This window comes from Balaenoptera musculus, chromosome 11 (genome assembly GCF_009873245.2).
Source record: "Balaenoptera musculus isolate JJ_BM4_2016_0621 chromosome 11, mBalMus1.pri.v3, whole genome shotgun sequence".
Lineage (NCBI taxonomy): Eukaryota > Metazoa > Chordata > Mammalia > Artiodactyla > Balaenopteridae > Balaenoptera > Balaenoptera musculus.
Genome location: NC_045795.1, coordinates 13,568,478 through 13,585,799, shown reverse-complemented (window position 1 = coordinate 13,585,799; position 17,322 = coordinate 13,568,478). Strand labels below are relative to the sequence as shown.

The following is a 17,322-nucleotide window of genomic DNA, read 5'->3' as shown; positions in this document are numbered from 1 at the left end:
AACTTTTAAATAATTTTCTCACCACAGTTTTGAGAAAAATGTTGTTCAGGTAAAAGTATTCTAATTGCCTTCTTGTCTCTTTAGGCAACAGAGGAGATTGAGGACCGGGAGACTCTGGCTCTCCTGGCAGCGAGGAGTGAGAACGAAGGCACAGCAGATGGGGAGACATACATCGAGAAGTATACGCGAGGCGTGCTGCAGGTCGAGAACATTCTGAGCCTGGAGCGGCTCCGGCAGGCAAGTAACTGCAGCATCTGGACCAGAGGGTGAGATCACCAGCCTTCACCCCAAATGGACAAAGATGAATGTATTTCCCAAACACCTTCTCTCTCAATCTATCAGAGAAGAAAAACTTGAGTAGCCCTCTCATTAGACAAAATAGTTACTTTGACAGAATAGTAACACAAATTCAAATGACTACCTTTTATTGAATACTGCCTAAGTAATATTGATACATTATTTCATTTAATCTTCAAGATAACCCTGCAAGGTAAATACTGTCATAATTCCCATTTGTAAATGAAAAAATTGAGGCTGACACAAGTTAGCCAACCTGCCCAAGGTGACCCAGCTAAGAAGGGGTACAAAGTTGGATGTGAACCCAGAAAGCTTGACTCCGAAGCCCACGTGCTTAACCACATATTCTCTCCCTGATTTTTGGACCCAGATTAACTTCTGTGGCAAAAGCAGGATATTCAGGTGAAAATAATCCACTAGGTAGTGGAACTGCACAGGAGATGTCATTCGATCGAGGCAGTAGCCGAAGTTATGGAAACTGTGCTTTGAACAACAAGAGGACTAAGATTGGCGTTTGTCAGAAAAATCTTCCTTTAGTCCCACCTAAACTGCTGCACGAGTGAAACACAAGCAGCATAAAAGTTGACTGTAATTTTCCAAGTGAGATGTATAGTTAGTGGTATTTCATCCATGTTTTCTCTGCCCACCTATATAAAAATCCACAACATAAATGTCTTTAGTTCTGCAGTTTTCCTGGTTTTATTTATGAAAAATGTTTTTGATAAATTAAGCAAAAAAAAAAAAAAAAAGGATACAATACGATTACAGTTTTGTAAATATGGGGGGAGAGGGAGTGTAAGATTGAAATGATCTTTATTTCTATACTTTCTAAATCCTCCACAATAAACATATATTACTTTTGTCGTCAGAGGAAGAAAAATAAATGTCCTTTTCAAATTTGCAGGCAGTCACAGTCAAAGAAGCGCTTTCCACCAAAGCTCGGCACCTGCGGCGAAGCCTCAGCACACCAAATGTTCATAATGTGAGCTCACCCGGGAGGGGCTGCCGCCCACGTGACGCTTCTCAGGGTTTGGGGTGCAGCAAGTCAGGGGACCTCCGGTCAGGGTTTACAGGTGGGGATAGAACATTCGGCACCAGTGTGGGCATCCCAAGGTGCCAAGGCTGCTCCTCTTTTCTAGTGAAGCTTACCAGAGAGCTGTTACATGTAACGTGCCTGAGCTTTTAGTGGAATCGTGCAAATTTCTCTCCATAAAGTTATGTCCTTGAAAGAAGTTTTTTGAGATGTAAATTGAATGTAGTTGGTTTAGGGATGGTAGAGTCAGGTAGAGATCCAGCTGCCAGAGCTGCTGAGTGCTGCCCTTGAGTCTGTTTACATTCCCCGTTCTAGCTGCCCCGATGGATCTTACTGTGCTGCCCATCAGTGTGATAGGGCACCAGACTCCTCCGTAGAGACCCTTCCATAGTGCCTGGTCTTTATTTTGATTACCTTCCTCAACCGTTCCATCGAGGAAATCCAATTGACAGAAACTACGTCCAGTGGAGGGGAGCATTGCCATGGGAAGAAAGGACAGAGCAGTACGCGGACCGCTTCAAAGTAGCCTCTTTCCAGGAGCAGCAGAGAGAAAGTCAGATCCTCTCAAGGAAAACTGTTATTTGCCTTCCCATTCTCAAGAATTGTCAGATAATGATTAAAAACACAGTAAACATTTATGAAAGTTGTCTTACAGTAGTCCGAAAAGCAAATCCCTATAATCTCTTTCATACAGATTACTTCTTCTGACCACGGTTCAGTTCTTAAAATTGATAATAGGAGACTCATGTAGTTGTAAATTGAAAAAAGTCTTCTAATTAATTTAGGCGTCAAAGAAGAGATCATAATGGAAATTAGGATATATTTAGAACTGAATGATAATAAAAAATGGTATGTATATCAGTAGTTGAGGGATGCCGTTAAAGTGGTACTTAGAGGGAAATCCTTAGCCCTAAGTTTCCTATTATTCCATTTATACTGCAGAATACTAGATGGTAGAGAAAATTAAAGAGCTAGAGCTATTGTTAGGAAATTTGTAGATCTTATAAATGTTATTAAAATATTAATTATATTAAAAATAATGAGGAAAACATATATCTTTAAAAGTAAGGAAAGACCACCTATGAAGAAGTATTCTACCCCCCCAAAAAAATTGAACCTAAGTCTGGTCAAGACTGTAGATCTAACTACTAATATTTACAGGGGACAGAGGAAAATGTTAAATGATACCACAGGGATTCATTTAACAAAATCCAGACTGTGGGAAACGTTACAGGAAAAAAATGATCTAGAGAAAAGGGAAAACTCATAAATTAAAAAAGACTTACAAGATATATCATCCAGTTGCAGTGTATTAACTATCTTGATCCTGATTCAAAATTAACTGTGATAATGTTTATAGACATTTGACCGCTAATGGGATATCTGATGCTATTTAGGAATCACTTAATTTTTTTAAGATGTGATAATGGTATTATGGTTTTAAAAAGGGAGTAGGAATTTCTTATCTTTTAGAGATTCATAAAGAAATATTTATGGATAAAAAAATTTTAAGTTAGAAAAAGAAAATCAGAATATTTTTAAAGAGGGTAATGATAAATATTAGAGCAGAATTATAATAAATTCAAATAAATAAGGAAATAATAAATATTAGAAGAAAGAAGGAGGGAAGGAGAAGGTCATACAGCCTTCAACTGTATGTGTGATATTTTATTTAGTTAGCTATGTTAAATATATAAACCACATTGATAAAACCATTCATCCCTTACAGGTCTCTTCTAGTCGACCAGACCTTTCTGGCTTTGACGATGATGATAAGGTGTGTACCCGTGGGCATGGCCAGGTTATTAGTAGAATCTAAGTCTGGTAAGTTAGGATATCTTGGTGTTTTTAAAATCTCTGGACTTCCCACCTTAACCTGATGCAGATAATTGTCTCTACATGTCCATTTCCAAGTTCAAACACTTGGTGTGAAATTGCTATGCACTCTGAGTGTTACATTGTTACTTAACATGATACTTTCCACATCAGGATCATACGAAACATAATTGAATAAATATCTGTGTGTTTATGGGTCTAACTCTAAATGACTTAAGGTATTACGTCCACCATAGCAAAATCAAAATTATTTCAAATGGGGAAAATTAGGAACTTGAAATTAAGGACATTTTACAGCATTATCATATTCAAATATTTCTTTAACATATATTGTATGTAAATTACTATTCTAGGGACGGTAGATGATTCAAAAAGTATAAACACAGATTATGTCTTCAAGAAGTTTAAAATCTAATCCTTGGAGATAGACATCTCCTAAGAAGTTGAAGTAGGATTAACTAAGTTTATATGATATAAAGGAAGAGGTTTCTCCCTTTAGTATACTAGTATCTTATGCCAGCTTGGAACTTTTAAATCTCAAGTATATGTAGAGTAATCGTACCACCCAGTTTGCCTGGGGAAGTTCAAGCTTATGCCTACTACCCAGGAAAAATATCAGTGGAACTGTTTTACTCTCAAAAGTGTTGTTGTTTGGTCTTTAAATCATTTATTCACTCCAGGTATACCTTGGGTATGATAGCACTTGTCATATTGTTCAGTACTTTTCTACATGTTAGATCTATTTAATAATAAAAATAAATAAAGAAAAGCACATACTGCCATTAAAAAATAGAAAAAAAACCCCTCAAATCAGGCTTCATTTCTCTCTCTCTCTCTCTTTTTCTTTTTTTTTTTGGCACACTGCGTGGCACGTGGGATCTTAGTTCCCTGACCAGGCGTCGAACCCGTGTCCCCTGCATTGGGAGTGCAGAGTCTTAACCACTGGACCACCAGGGAAGTCCCCATTTCTCATTTTAGAGGGACTTAATTACGGTTAACCCATGTTTCTACCTTGTAGGGTTGGCCAGAGAACCAGTTAGACATGTCTGACTACAGCCCCAGTTACCAGGATGTATCGTGTTATGGAACTTTGCCCAGGGATTCACCTCGAAGGAGTAAAGAAGGTAGTGGTGAGATTTTTTTTCTGTGTTATTTCTTTATAATTTCTTAGGAAAGGCATGGGGGGAAATTTTTTTATAGATGACATATAATATGGTAGGAAGCTGAAATTCTAGTTTGCTAGATGATCCAAAACTGTCTTCTTGAATAGAACATATCCTGTTCACTTTTTTTTTTTTTTTGCTTTGTATCCATTATATCATCCAATTAATAATAGGCTTTTTGTGCAACACTTGTAATTTTCAAATCACATTTCATGTGTCATTTCCTGATTTTGAAGTCAGTTTTGAGACACACATATCTTATTACATTATGGTTAGGTTTCACTCTTTACCAAAAGAATATCCACCTCCGTCATGTTTTTGTGCTGGAATCAAAGTATATTTTAGGAGAACATGTCTCTGGTCCCTAAGGAAATTTCAAAACTGATACCAGAAATGAATTTGATTGATGACAACATTATTACCTAAATATATATATATTATATTGCCCAATGCCCTGAAGGGAACAGCATTCTTAGGATATGTAAATTGGCTCTGTTACCTTACTTATCCCTTATATTTTACCTACTGTGTGCCATTGTACCAGTGAACTGAGGAGAAAATATAGAAGGAGAAAGAGAAGCCCAAAAAGGTAAGAAATGAGTAAAAGCAAGAAAGAAGAATTGTCCTTCTTTAGTCATATGGAGCAGGGTGGCTTGAGGGAAATGTGACTTGCAAGAAGACTTACACAGGGCTCACTCATTGAGTATGTATGATAAAATGCCAAAATGCATGTGTAGGTTATAAGGGCTCTGAGAATTCAGAGAGATAGAAAATCAGCATGGGGGCTTCCCTGGTGGCGCAGTGGTTGGGAATCCGCCTGCCAGTGCAGGGGACACGGGTTCGAGCCCTGGTCCGGGAAGATCCCACATGCCGCGGAGCAGCTAAGCCCATGCGCCACAACTACTGAGCCTGTGCTCTAGAGCCCGTGAGCCACAACTGCTGAGCCCACGTGCCACAACTACTGAAGCCCGCATGCCTAGAGCCCATGCTCTGCAACAAGAGAAGCCCCCGCTCGCCGCAACTAGAGAAAACCCTCGTGCAGCAACAAAGACCCAACGCAGCCATAAATAAATAAATAAATAAAAGTTAAAAAAAAAAATCAGCGTGAGTTGAAATTGGTCTGTTAACTGATGCTTGAGCTGGATCTTGAAAAGAAGGTAGAAAATTTGGTTTCTGATTTCTTTGCTGCTGTCCAGCCCTTTGATGACTCTTTGTAACTTTGTAGATATATCTGCATTTTTGCCTACCTCCGTTTTAATGCTCAGCCAAATACAGTCATCTCTGAGTATTCACGGGGGACTGGTTCCAGGAGCCCCTGCGTATACCAAAAAAACCCGAGACTATAGAGGGCCGACTGTATATTTATTGAAAAAAAAGGAAAAGCAGAGAGAGCATTTCATTCAGAAAGCATAGCATGAGCAGCATATAAGTGGACCCACGCAGTTCAAACCTGAGATGTTCAAGGGTCAACTGTATTCACATACTAATCTCTTTGTTACGCCAGATATTCCTCTGGCTTGGTCACTGCCTCGCTTCCTGTGTGTTGGTTAAAGTGCTCTGTGCCTGTAAACCCATACCTTTTGTCTTCCCCAGGTTGTACATCAGAGAATCCTCATGCCTTAACAGTCAGCCCTTTTAAAGCATTCTCACCTCAGCCGCCAAAGTTTTTCAAGCCCCTAATGCCTGTAAAAGAAGAGCATAAGAAAAGGATGGCGCTTGAAGCAAGGCCTCTTCTAAGCCAGGAGGTAAATGCTTGACTTGTCTGTACCACGTACAATAGAATGGACGCGTTATGCCTGTGGAGAAGGAACACTTTGCGTTAACAAAGTCAGGTGCCACATGTTGACATGTATGGGTTATCACTCCATGGTTCCTGTTCTGGAGTAAATATCTCTTTCTCAAGCACACAGGGTCATGGTAGAGTTTGTTTGTTGTTACTGCTGTTGTTTTCTTTGTGTTTATGGCTTTTTTCAGAGTATTTATTTCAAGTGAGAAAGAGATGTCCCCTAGGTGTTTTGAAAATATGAAAGGCATTTTTTTTTGATTTGATAAATTTGGTTATGCTATTTGCCATAGAATTTGTGTAGTCTTGTCAGATTTCATCAGTAGTTTAACTCAAGCCTGCACAGTTGTTGGCTGTACTACTCACACGTAATACAAGTGTTTGCATTGCTTTTCTAACATGCACGTACTTAATGTGTATGTCGGCTGTCATTGTCTTCTGTGTGTGATGCATCTGTGTGTCTTAACCTTTGCAGAGCATGTCTCCACCTCAGGCACATAACCCTGGCTGCATTGTGCCCTCGGGAAGCAATGGCAGCAGCATGCCTGTAGAACACAATAGCAAACGTGAGAAGAAGATTGTAAGTCCTGGAACCATTTCTGTCATATTGCCTGGTGGTGGGTTTAAGGCCCTTTCACAGACAGTCATCCAAATACTTTAGAAGAAATTAAGATCTGTACTGAGTCTTGGCTTTTTTTTTTAAATCACGTGATCATCGGTAATGAAATTTTGCATGGATGTGGCCGTGACCTGTGATTTTTCTAAGTGTTCCTTCTATTTATTTACTTATTATTATTTTGCTTAGTATAAATTTGCTTAGAAAAAGGAAAAAGCCACTTTTAATGATTCTCATCTTTAAAAAGCATAACACAGAGATCACTTTAACTAATATTGAATCTTTCTAATGAGCCTGTACATATTGCCCAGATTCTGAAGTTAATCTACCTAGAGGAATTGCACTTACTTGGAGTAAGTATTCTTTCGTTTAGCTGTGGGTGTTTGAGAGCTTTTTTTGTGTTGCCTGATGCTATTGTCAAGATTATCCTGTAGTTTGTATCCTCTCCACCATCCATCACTGCCCATCCTCATCATCTGTACCTCTGAGGTAGCCTCTTTTAATTTGCTGGCAAAATAGATTCCAACTCCCTCGGTGTCAGTCCTGCTTTCAGGAGGGCTTACCTGTATTTTACCACTGGTAGGTTGAAACCCTACCTGAAAAACCTCATTCCCTAGCACTTGGTTTTCACATTTCAAATTGGAGAAATAGTTTTTAAAACACTATGTACCAGGCACTTGGGATCATAAGCGATACCTCAGTTTAAAAATGCAAGTGTATATTCTCATGCCTGGAAAGAATTCTGTAATTTTGTGTCTCAGCTTTCACTCTCCTGTGGTTTCCTAGGCTTTGGATGCAGCTTGGAGCTGGAGGGGGCTGCTTGATGTTCACATCTGCATGCGGTCTGCTCTGTGGGCAGAGTGTGGGCCCTTTCCTTTCCCAGCTGCACCATGTCAGGCTCATTCCAAAGGGTCATCAGCATGAGGTCTTTTAACCTCTAGGTTCTAGAATATGCTGCAAACGCACACTGTGTGAAGCTGACTAGAACTTGACCCGGACATGTAGCAGGCCAGGCTCCTGCAGGCTTGGAGCACTAGGGGATCTTAAGAAATGACCTTCTCACTCTTCCTGGCCATTGAGAAAAGAAGGAAAGTCATCATTTTCCCCTCCCCTCTGTCCCTCCCCCCCCCCCACTGTCTCTGTGTCCTCCCTGTCCTTCTATCCCAAAGTCCCCTCCCCCCCCCAGTCCCTGCTGGAGAAGAGCCTGCATGCCAGGCACAGCTGCTCCTCGTCCCTCCCAGTCTTAGTGAGCTCTTCAGTCACATACTTGACCTCCCCCTGCTTAATTAATAAAGGCTGCAGCATGGGCTAAAAAGGCCAGGTGGCTAATTTATTACACCTTCCATTCTCCGGCTGGTTGGTTCTGTCTGTTTATTGACATAGTACCCATCACCATGCTGCACGGGCACTAAATTTTAACGTATTTTAACAATACATTTTGGTAGAGCACACCATCAAGGGACTGCTGGATGGCCCTTCTGGGGCCGTCCAGCAGCTAGTTTCACTGTTCACAATTTACTTTATAGTTATTTTCTTTACTTTCCTTTTATTATTTTAAAATAAAACCCATCTCGGGACTTTTAGCTAGCAGAGGGTAGAATGGAACCAGATTCTCTTGACCCAGGAAGTTTTGAGCAGCAGTTAGATTCTGTGTGATCAGACACACCATGAAACCCACTAAGCAGGGTTTGATGGAACCATTTTTCTTGCTGGGATCTTACTTGAGAGACCTGCCTCTACTCTCCTTAGACATCTAGCTCACTGCACACTCTTCATCTCTGAAACTATTGAACGGTTTGATTCATTTCAGATAGCAGCTTTTCCAGGATGTTTTGGTAGATGATAAGAATATTACTTGCTTGATCTGAGGTTCTAGTCTCTCTTTTGGAAGATTTCATTTTATTTCTCGTCTTACAAATGGGTATAAACTGCTTTATTCCTGTGTTCCCTATTCACTTTCTTTCCTTTTCCACTCTTGGAAAATTAGAGGGCGAATCAGTGGTTCAGTCTGATCAAAGGAGTTTGCAGTCATTTTTGAGAAGCAAAATTGGGACATTGTTCCTTTTATTTTTCAGCCCACCTAGTTACCAAAGAAACCTGTCGTTTCACATAAAATATAGTAAATATAGCTGTGCTTAATTTTTTTTTTTTTTTTTTGGCTTAAAACTGCATACATTTATTCTCATGTAGCTCTGGGGCAGATGTCTGAAAAGAGTCTTTTTTTATTTTTTCCTTTGTTGTCTCATCAATTTGGGAAGATAGACAAATGTACTTTGTGTCTTCTGTAAATAAGATAAAAGCAACAGTATGCCTTTGGAGTCTCTCTTTTTAAGTCATTATGCACACAGAAGAGCAGAAAGAAGGTCAATTCTCCCTCTCTTGGGTCTTGCATAGACAGCATATGGTTTTTGTCTCTCATTGTACAGAAGAGGAAACACGAGACTTGTTGAGTGATTTGCCCAAGGTCTCACACTTAACGAGAGCATCAAAACAAAAACCCCATCCCTCCGCAGAATTGGGCTGACTCCAGGGGTTCCCAGAGATAGTGCAGTTTCATCACCTGCTGCTGCTGTTTCTTAAAAGGGGCTGCCCTCCCCTTAGTACCATGGACAGAAGTACTGGGGACCCTTGGCTGATGGAGTCTTTCTGAAAACAGAGACCATCTCTCTGAGGGACAGCTGATTAGAGCGGGAGTGAAAATGACTTTAATCAGGTGAAAGTCACACAGAAGGTCACTGTTTTTTTGTTTTTTTTAACTTTTTAAAAATTTATTTATTTTATTTTTGGCTGCATTGGGTCTGCATTGCTGTGCACGGGCTTTCTCTAGTTGCGGCGAGCGGGGGCCACTCTTCATTGCGGAGCGTGGGCTTCTCATCGCGGTGGCTTTTCTTGTTGTGCAGCACAGGCTCTAGGCGCGCGGGCTTCAGTAGTTGTGGCGTGCGGGCTCAGTAGTTGTGGCTCACGGGCTTAGTTGCTACGCAGCATGTGGGATCTTCCCGGAACAGGGCTCGAACCCGTGTGCCCTGCATTGGCAGGAGGACTCTTAACCACTGTGCCACCAGGGAAGTCCAGAAGGTCACTGTTTTAATGTGGGTTTTGATTCCTTCTTAAAATCAAGGTGTTTTGTCTATAGGTAAATATCAGCTGCATAAACTAAATCTCAAAAATCAAATCATGAATATTGTAGCTGTAGAGAAGCTTGAGAACTTGACTCCATGTCCCACTTTTAGGAAGAGTTTTCATTCTTTTTGTCCTCAAGACACAGTAGGAAGGTTCTTAGTTTGGTCTCCTTTAAAGTAAAATGATAAATAATGTTTCTGGTATAAAGTGTTTAATATATAAAATAGATAAACAGCAAGGTCCTACTGTATAGCACAGGGAACTATATTCAATACCTTGGGATAACCTATAATGGAAAAGAATTTGAAAAAGAGTATATACTGTATAACTGAATCACTTTGCTGTACAACAGAAACTTACACAACGTTGTAAATCAACTACACTTCAATTAAAAAATAAATAAAATGGGGCTTCCCTGGTGGCGCAGTGGTTGAGAATCCGCCTGCCAGTGCAGGGGACACGGGTTCAAGTCCTGGTCCAGGAAGATCCCACATGCCGCGGAGCAGCTAAGCCCGTGTGCCACAACTACTGAGCCTGTGCTCTAGAGCCCGTGAGCCACAACTACTGAAGCCCACGTGCCTAGAGCCCGTGCTCCGCAACAAGAGAAGCCACCACAATGAGAAGACCACGCACCACAACAAAGAGTAGTCCCCGCTCACCATGCGCAGCAGTGAAGACCCAACACAGCCAAATACAAATAAATAAATAAATTTATTTAAAAAAGAAGAAAAACATTTTTTAAAAATAAATAAATAAATAAATAAAATGTACAGAACCAAGAGATACTATCTCCCCCCATCCCCCCCAAAAAAGTCTATCAAAACAAATTCCCTTAAAATACAATTTAAGCCAATTAAGTCCTCTTTTCTCCTTGGAAGGCATAACTTCATAAACTTTCCATCTCCGTTTACATGTTGGAAAATGATTCATCTCTACTCAGTTTTCTTTCTTCTAGAACTAGTTGTCCCCACTCCTTTAGCCTTTCTCTTTAGGTCACTCTCCTAACCCTAACCCCACCCCAAGTGCATAACTAGGTACTGATCCCTGTTTGTTTGTTTGTTTTTCAATTTTTTTAAATTTATTTATTTATTTATGACTGTGTTAGGTCTTCATTTCTGTGCGAGGGCTTTCTCTAGTTGCGGCAAGTGGGGGCCACTCTTCATCGCGGTGTGCGGGCCTCTCACTATCGCGGTCTCTCTTGTTGCGGAGCACAGGCTCCAGACGCGCAGGCTCAGCAATTGCGGCTCACGGGCCCAGCTGCTCCGTGGCATGTGGGATCTTTCCAGACCAGGGCTCGAACCCGTGTCCCCTGCATTGGCAGGCAGACTCTCAACCACTGCGCCACCAGGGAAGCCCCCTGTTTGTTTTTGTAGACTCTTCAGTTTTACTAAGGTCATTCTAATCATTTAGGAATAATTGTTTATCTTTGTGATTTTAATAAGTGTATACCTGTTTCTACACATTAAACTCATGCTTGAACATTTCACTCAGCAAAGTTGTATTTTAGTATGACATACCTTTCCTCAGTGTTAGGAAGAAATAACTTCAGGCATAAAAAGAGGCCCCAAATTATAAATTCTCATCTTCAAATTTGGTTTTCCTTGCAACAGCTAACTTTTTAGTAATTAATTGCATCAGAGACTCTTGGGCTTGGGGATTATGTTTCTTTGCCAGCTTAAATTAGAAGGAAATATAAGAGAAACAAACACTTGAAATCCAATTTTGAGTCTAAACAAGTCAGGTAGAGAATCTAGAAAATATAGCGCAGGTTACTGATTCTGACAATTCTGTCCAAGTTTTGCTCCTTTACTGAACGTTTCCTCCCAACATTAGGGAGAGATCTCTCTACCCCACCCCCTTTTTAACAGTGCTATTTAATTAGAATGCAGCTAAAGATAAGACAGAGAGGTTAGTGTTGCCAAAAATTTTGTTTTGCTGATTTCTGGAATTTTATCACTGATATTTGATAGTCACCTTTGATTAACAGACAAGGAATTAAGACTACCGATGCTTTTAAATAATTTATATTCAAGCTATTTTAAAATCTAAAAAGAGTATTAAGCTATTTTTTAGGTATTTAGCATCTTATGAGATAGAAAAGAAAATATTGCTATAAAATTCAGCAGGTGAAATTTATGTTCATTTGTAAACTCCCATCTGCTCTGTCCGTGGAGCGTGCTCTTCCTCACCCTCCCCACCCTTCTCTCTTCCTCACCTCTTCTCTCTCTTTTTGTCTCTGTTGAAATGAGTAAGGTTAATGTTTTGGTTCCAGGTCTTTACAGTTACTCTGTTGTTATACTGATGACAATTTCATCCACCCAGCAGTGTCCAGGGTTATCCTTAGAGCAAGGACCACAGTCGTAACTCCCCAAGGGTAGGGACCATGCCTGTCTTTGCTCAGCATTGGTATTCCCAGTTCTTAGGACAATAACTGGCATGTAGAGGATGCTTGATGAATATTGTTGAATGAAAGTCACATTTTAAAAGAGAAAAGGAATAGTTGCAATGTCATCAGACGTATGTGAGGTTAATCAGAAATGACTAGATAGTAATATCATTTATTTTTATTTGAAAATAAAATGCCCATGTGTTTTATATTGTTTTCCACCAAATTTAAAAGAATCATTCACTCAGGGAGAGAGATTGGAAGATGATAACAGCCACTCTTGCATATTTACCAATCTTTATAAACAGAATCCTAAAGCTATTTGACAAAAGAGATTTTCATTTAACTCTCACTATCTTCCTCACTTTCTAGTCAAATCCTCTTCCATGCTTCTCAAAAACACTAGAAAATAGTAATTGTCAGATTGATTTAGTATTTTACAGACTTACAATATTTAGTGTAATACTGAGAATGGATGTTGAAATCGTGTTCTTTTCCCTTTCGCCGTTGGGGTGTCTTTATATACGGCCCTTCCTCCCCATAAAATAGCTCAGAAATGTTTTGCAAATCATCGTATTTATCTGCACTTTGCTCCCCAAGGTGAGGATTGTAAGAACATATGAAACAGCAGCTCTTCTCTGCCTCTGGCTGTCCCTCTACTCATTTAATTAGAAATGAGAACATCTCCAACTGAAAACTAATCATGAGGAACTAATTAAAAGTCTACTACACTTCCTTCCATCCTTTCCCTTAAACCAGGGGAGGAAAGGTTTCTAATTATTAGTGAGTGAGCACAGAAGAAATAAATCTCTTCATCTTGGATGGTAATGGGTTCATGCTCACAGATCTCTGAGGATAATGTACCTTTGTCCACTGACAGGTGACAAGATTTAACCAAACTCAGAAAACAAAAACAAAAAACACTAAACACGGGAAGGTGAATGCCTTTAACAGTAAAGTGTTTACAACCTGTCTCAACAATGCAATTGCTATGAGGAGCTCGTGGCTGACTTTTGCTTCATTTCTGTAGGACTCTGAGGAGGAGGAAAACGATCTAGAAGCTCTTAACCGGAAGCTGATAAGCTCACAGCCTTACGTACCTGTGGAGTTTGCCGACTTCAGCGTTTACAATGCCAGCTTGGAGAACAGAGAGTGGTTTTCTTCTAAAGTGGATTTGACGAACTCAAAGGTCCTGGAGAAAGAAGTGTCCTGCAGCCCCACCACCAGCAGCATCACCAGTGGCTACTTTTCCCACAGTGCCTCCAGTGCCACCCTGTCTGACGTGGTGGTCCCTTGTAGTGACAGCTCGGATCAGCTGGCCCTTCCGACAAAGGATGCAGACACCAGTGAGCATCCCGGAGCGTCACTTGCGCATGACTTCAGACCATCCTCAAACAAAGAGTTGACAGAACTAGAAAGAGGCCTGGTAAAGGATAAGATAACTGTGGTGCCACTCAAGGAAAACAGTGCCTTAGCCAAAGGGAGCCCATCATCCCAAAGCTTCCCTGAGAAGAACTCCAAAACCCGCTGTAGGACCAGCTCATGTTCAGAGCAAGATGCCTGCTCCAGCAAAAGCGGCCAGCAGGCCAGGGAGTTCTGCCCCAGGGAGGTGACCATAGAACACACCACAGACATCCTCGAGGACCACTCTTTCACGGAGTTTATGGGTGTGTCAGATGGGAAAGATTTTGATGGTCTGACAGATCCTTCTGCTGGAGAACTTTCGAGTAGGAGGGACCTACCAAATACAACGGACAGTAAGAGTGTCTCAGATGGGCCACAGGACCCTGGCCAGCTGTGTTCCTCGGCAGAGAATGACCAGGTGATAAATTCCAGGGGCAGTCTTTCGGGTCCTGTGCTATCAGTGAGCGCACCTAATTGTGCCCCAACTGCCAGAGGCCCTTCATCACAGTGACTTAGTAGGAGAGGTTCATTCAGATGTTTCTGACAGGGACGATGGGCCCACTTGGGGACCAAGTTCACATGCTGCCCAGCTGGCTGGCTATGGCGGAGCAAGTCTGCATTCATAGTTTCCGAGTGGGGTTATGACATATGTAGGACCAGCATATGGGTTCATGTTGAACTAAGTGTTCACCTCAATAAGGATCAGTCAATCTTGTGTTCACTCCCCGAGATGTTTAATTACGGGCTCTCCCAAGGTATCCTGGTAGCATCTACCATATTTCGTCACATCTGTGATTTCTTTGATTATTAGATACGCTATTATTTTATGTATCATTAAAGCAAATACTTCCAATTAAACTATATCATATCAGCAGTTTCAGAGACGTTAAAAAGCACGGGGTGGTGGTGGGGGAGAGATGCATCACAGATTTGATAAAATACAGCCATTTGGTGCCCATAGGATAAAAAATGCTTTGGGGAAGCATAGGTGAATTCCCTGAGCAATTTAAGTGTGGGCTTTGGAAGTTACCCAGGTTGGTTTATTATAGTGTTTAATTTTCGTACTGGAACAAAATGGGTTTTTGCTAATATTCCTAAGGAAAATAGTGAATTATATAATTAAGAGTACCACCATCTCTTCCCATTCAGGGTCACTGTTTTGATCCCACACCCCAGCCATAGCTGTGTAAGGGGTATGGGAGCGCCAGTCTTAGCAAAACAAAGAGCTGACAGAGTTAGAAAGCAGCCCAGTGAAGGAGCAGATAATCAGGGTGCCCGTCTGTCTCTCTGTTTTGCTGAGAAAGTTATCATCCCAGTTTGCTGGCTTCTTCCCCCAAGTCTTCCATACTAGCCCTTAAAATTTCAGTGTGTGGTCATTTATACCGCATATTCATAAATAAACTGCAAAAAAACAAACAGTGGGGTCTCTTACAACTCAGAAAAGACTGCTTTCCCCAACATAAGAATAAAATAAAGTTACTCATTACTGTTCTTGCAAGCTAAACAGTCATTTGTTTAAAAGTCTTCAGCTTCCTTTACACTGATTTTAAGCAGAATCTGCTTTGCTGACCTACATCAGCTTTTTAGTCCTTCTTCCAAGAAGTCCAGGAAGAATGTGGTCCAGGGGTTAATTCTTCACCCTGGAACAGTGCTTCTCAAACCTAAATGTGCAATAGACTCACTGGGGGGGGTGTTGGGAGAAGATGCCTCTTAAAAATACAAATTCCCAGGAGTCGCTGCCCCGCACACCTAAGGTTTTACTTCAGTCCCCGGTGGAGCGGGGTGAGGGGTGGTGTGGGGATAAGGTTTTCACAAACCCCCCTGCTGAAGGGATACAGGGTAGGGTGTCTGAGGGCTGCCCTGTTAGAAGCACGGCCCGCAGAAGGGGGAAGAGGGGCAGCAAACTCCCCCTCACCCCCGCCTTGTTTCATCGCCTGGATTATTTAGAACCCAGTAACAGGAACACTACCTGATTTTTGCTTTCGAAAGGTTCCAGAATAGAATAGTGTGTCCCTGCCAAAGGTCTTGGTTTAAAAGTGGAATTTACAAAGACATTTGTTGTATCAGGGTAATGTGGGACTATGGTGAGTTTTTTCTTTTTTTAGAAAATTGCTTTAGTATTTTTGTTATCTTGGTTTTAATTTGTTTTGACAGTGTTAAAGTCTGAGGACTTTTTAAGCACTCAGGTTTGACTTTTGTTCTCACCCTGGTATGACTTAGAGTGTAGACCCAGGAATAACACTTTTTTTACTTTAACTTTAGGTCTTGCTGTCTGTCATTACTTTTCTTAGACTCTTCAGCCTTGGAGCTAGGTTCACCCCTTGTGTCGAGTACGTTCTAGAACTGGATCCCGTAGTCAGCCAGATCCTGCAGGTCCCTCTAGGAAGAGCCCCTCGTGGGGGATGGTCTCCGTGGGTGCGGAGGGCGGGGACAGGAGCTTGCACTCACCAGCCTCTGTGTTCCAGGGGAGCACGACCGCTCCGTGAGAGGCAGCAAGCCAGAGCACCAGCCCATCTTTAAAACATGCTGCGGCCCAGCCGGACCTCACACCAGCGCGGAGAAGCCGTGGCTTTTGGGGCCACCTCCTTTCCCCTCCCGAGCCGGCAGAAGCCGCGCTTGGTCACTCGGCTGAATCGGCAGCCTCTGCTTTCTTCCAGAGAACCGAAAATCCTGGCTTAATAAAGTGGCAGTATTTTTGTGTGCACTCACTACACACCCACCCTGTGTAGAAACCTCCACAGATTCCAACAAACTTTATTCTTGTACAATTTTAATCAGTTCTTACTGTAGAATCTGGAGTCAATGCTCTAATGTTTTTTATAAATAGTATATGTTATGTATATGAAATGGTATCTATAGTATGTCTGGAGACAGACAAGTCTGCACACTAAAATGGGGAGAAAAGTGGTTTGTAGAAAATCGGAAGGTACTGGACTTCGTTACAAAGCAGCTTGGGCGATCTCTCAGAATAGGAGCAGATGAAAAAGATTGTGTTGCCTAAGAATGAGTTGTAAATCCCTCTTTGCAGCAAAGGTTACAGAATGCCGTTCTTTATAACCAAAGAACTTACATAAGACTGAATGTTTTTGCTGTCCACTCTTGTTTTATGTGTACATACGTGTTTGACTGCAAGTTCGGTGCCATACGCCCCTTGGCTCCCAGGCCACGTGCTGCCGTTCTCTGTCCCGTTTCGTAAGCACACTGAAAAATCTCACGGCTCCGTTCTTTGGTCTTCCACCTGGCCCACCGCCTGCTGACTCGCCGTGGAATTGGAACCGTTGACGGTGACTGGGGCTCTGACCCCAGCGTTTCTGGTCCCTCGGTCCAGGCCAGCCAGGCAGGTGGGATGCAGAGAGCAGTATTACTGTAAGAAAACACAGGGACAAACCAAGAGTTGGGTTGCGGGGAGCGGGTGTTGATTTTCGTCTCTTTGTGGTTTTGTTTGGGGTTGGTAGGTTTTGCGGTGGTGTGCTTTTGCCATTGTTATTTTACTTCGATTTTGGAAAATGCTGAAGGGATGGAACGAGCTGTAAAGTTCACAGGTGCCCACTTCACCGTGTTCGCAGGAGATCATTGAATACAGATGACCCTGCTGTCCGTGTCTTCATTTGTAAAATTCTCTTACCGATGGAGACTCTGAAGGATTACGTGTGTGGAAGTTTTTACAAAAGTACTTTCTGTACC

General features: G+C 41.7%; 1 protein-coding gene across 1 annotated transcript in view; it reads left to right on the top strand.

The window, feature by feature from the left end:
• KIF13A (kinesin family member 13A) overlaps positions 1–16,090 on the top strand; it is a 216,045-nt gene extending 199,955 nt beyond the window's left edge. Inside the window, 8 exon segments of the mRNA XM_036868224.1 lie at positions 85–237; positions 1,202–1,279; positions 3,060–3,107; positions 4,185–4,290; positions 5,923–6,074; positions 6,588–6,692; positions 13,265–14,062; positions 14,064–16,090. Coding sequence (XP_036724119.1) covers positions 85–237; positions 1,202–1,279; positions 3,060–3,107; positions 4,185–4,290; positions 5,923–6,074; positions 6,588–6,692; positions 13,265–14,062; positions 14,064–14,102 — 1,479 coding nt within the window. The 3' untranslated portion in view covers positions 14,103–16,090.
• Positions 16,091–17,322: the final 1,232 nt, after the last annotated feature.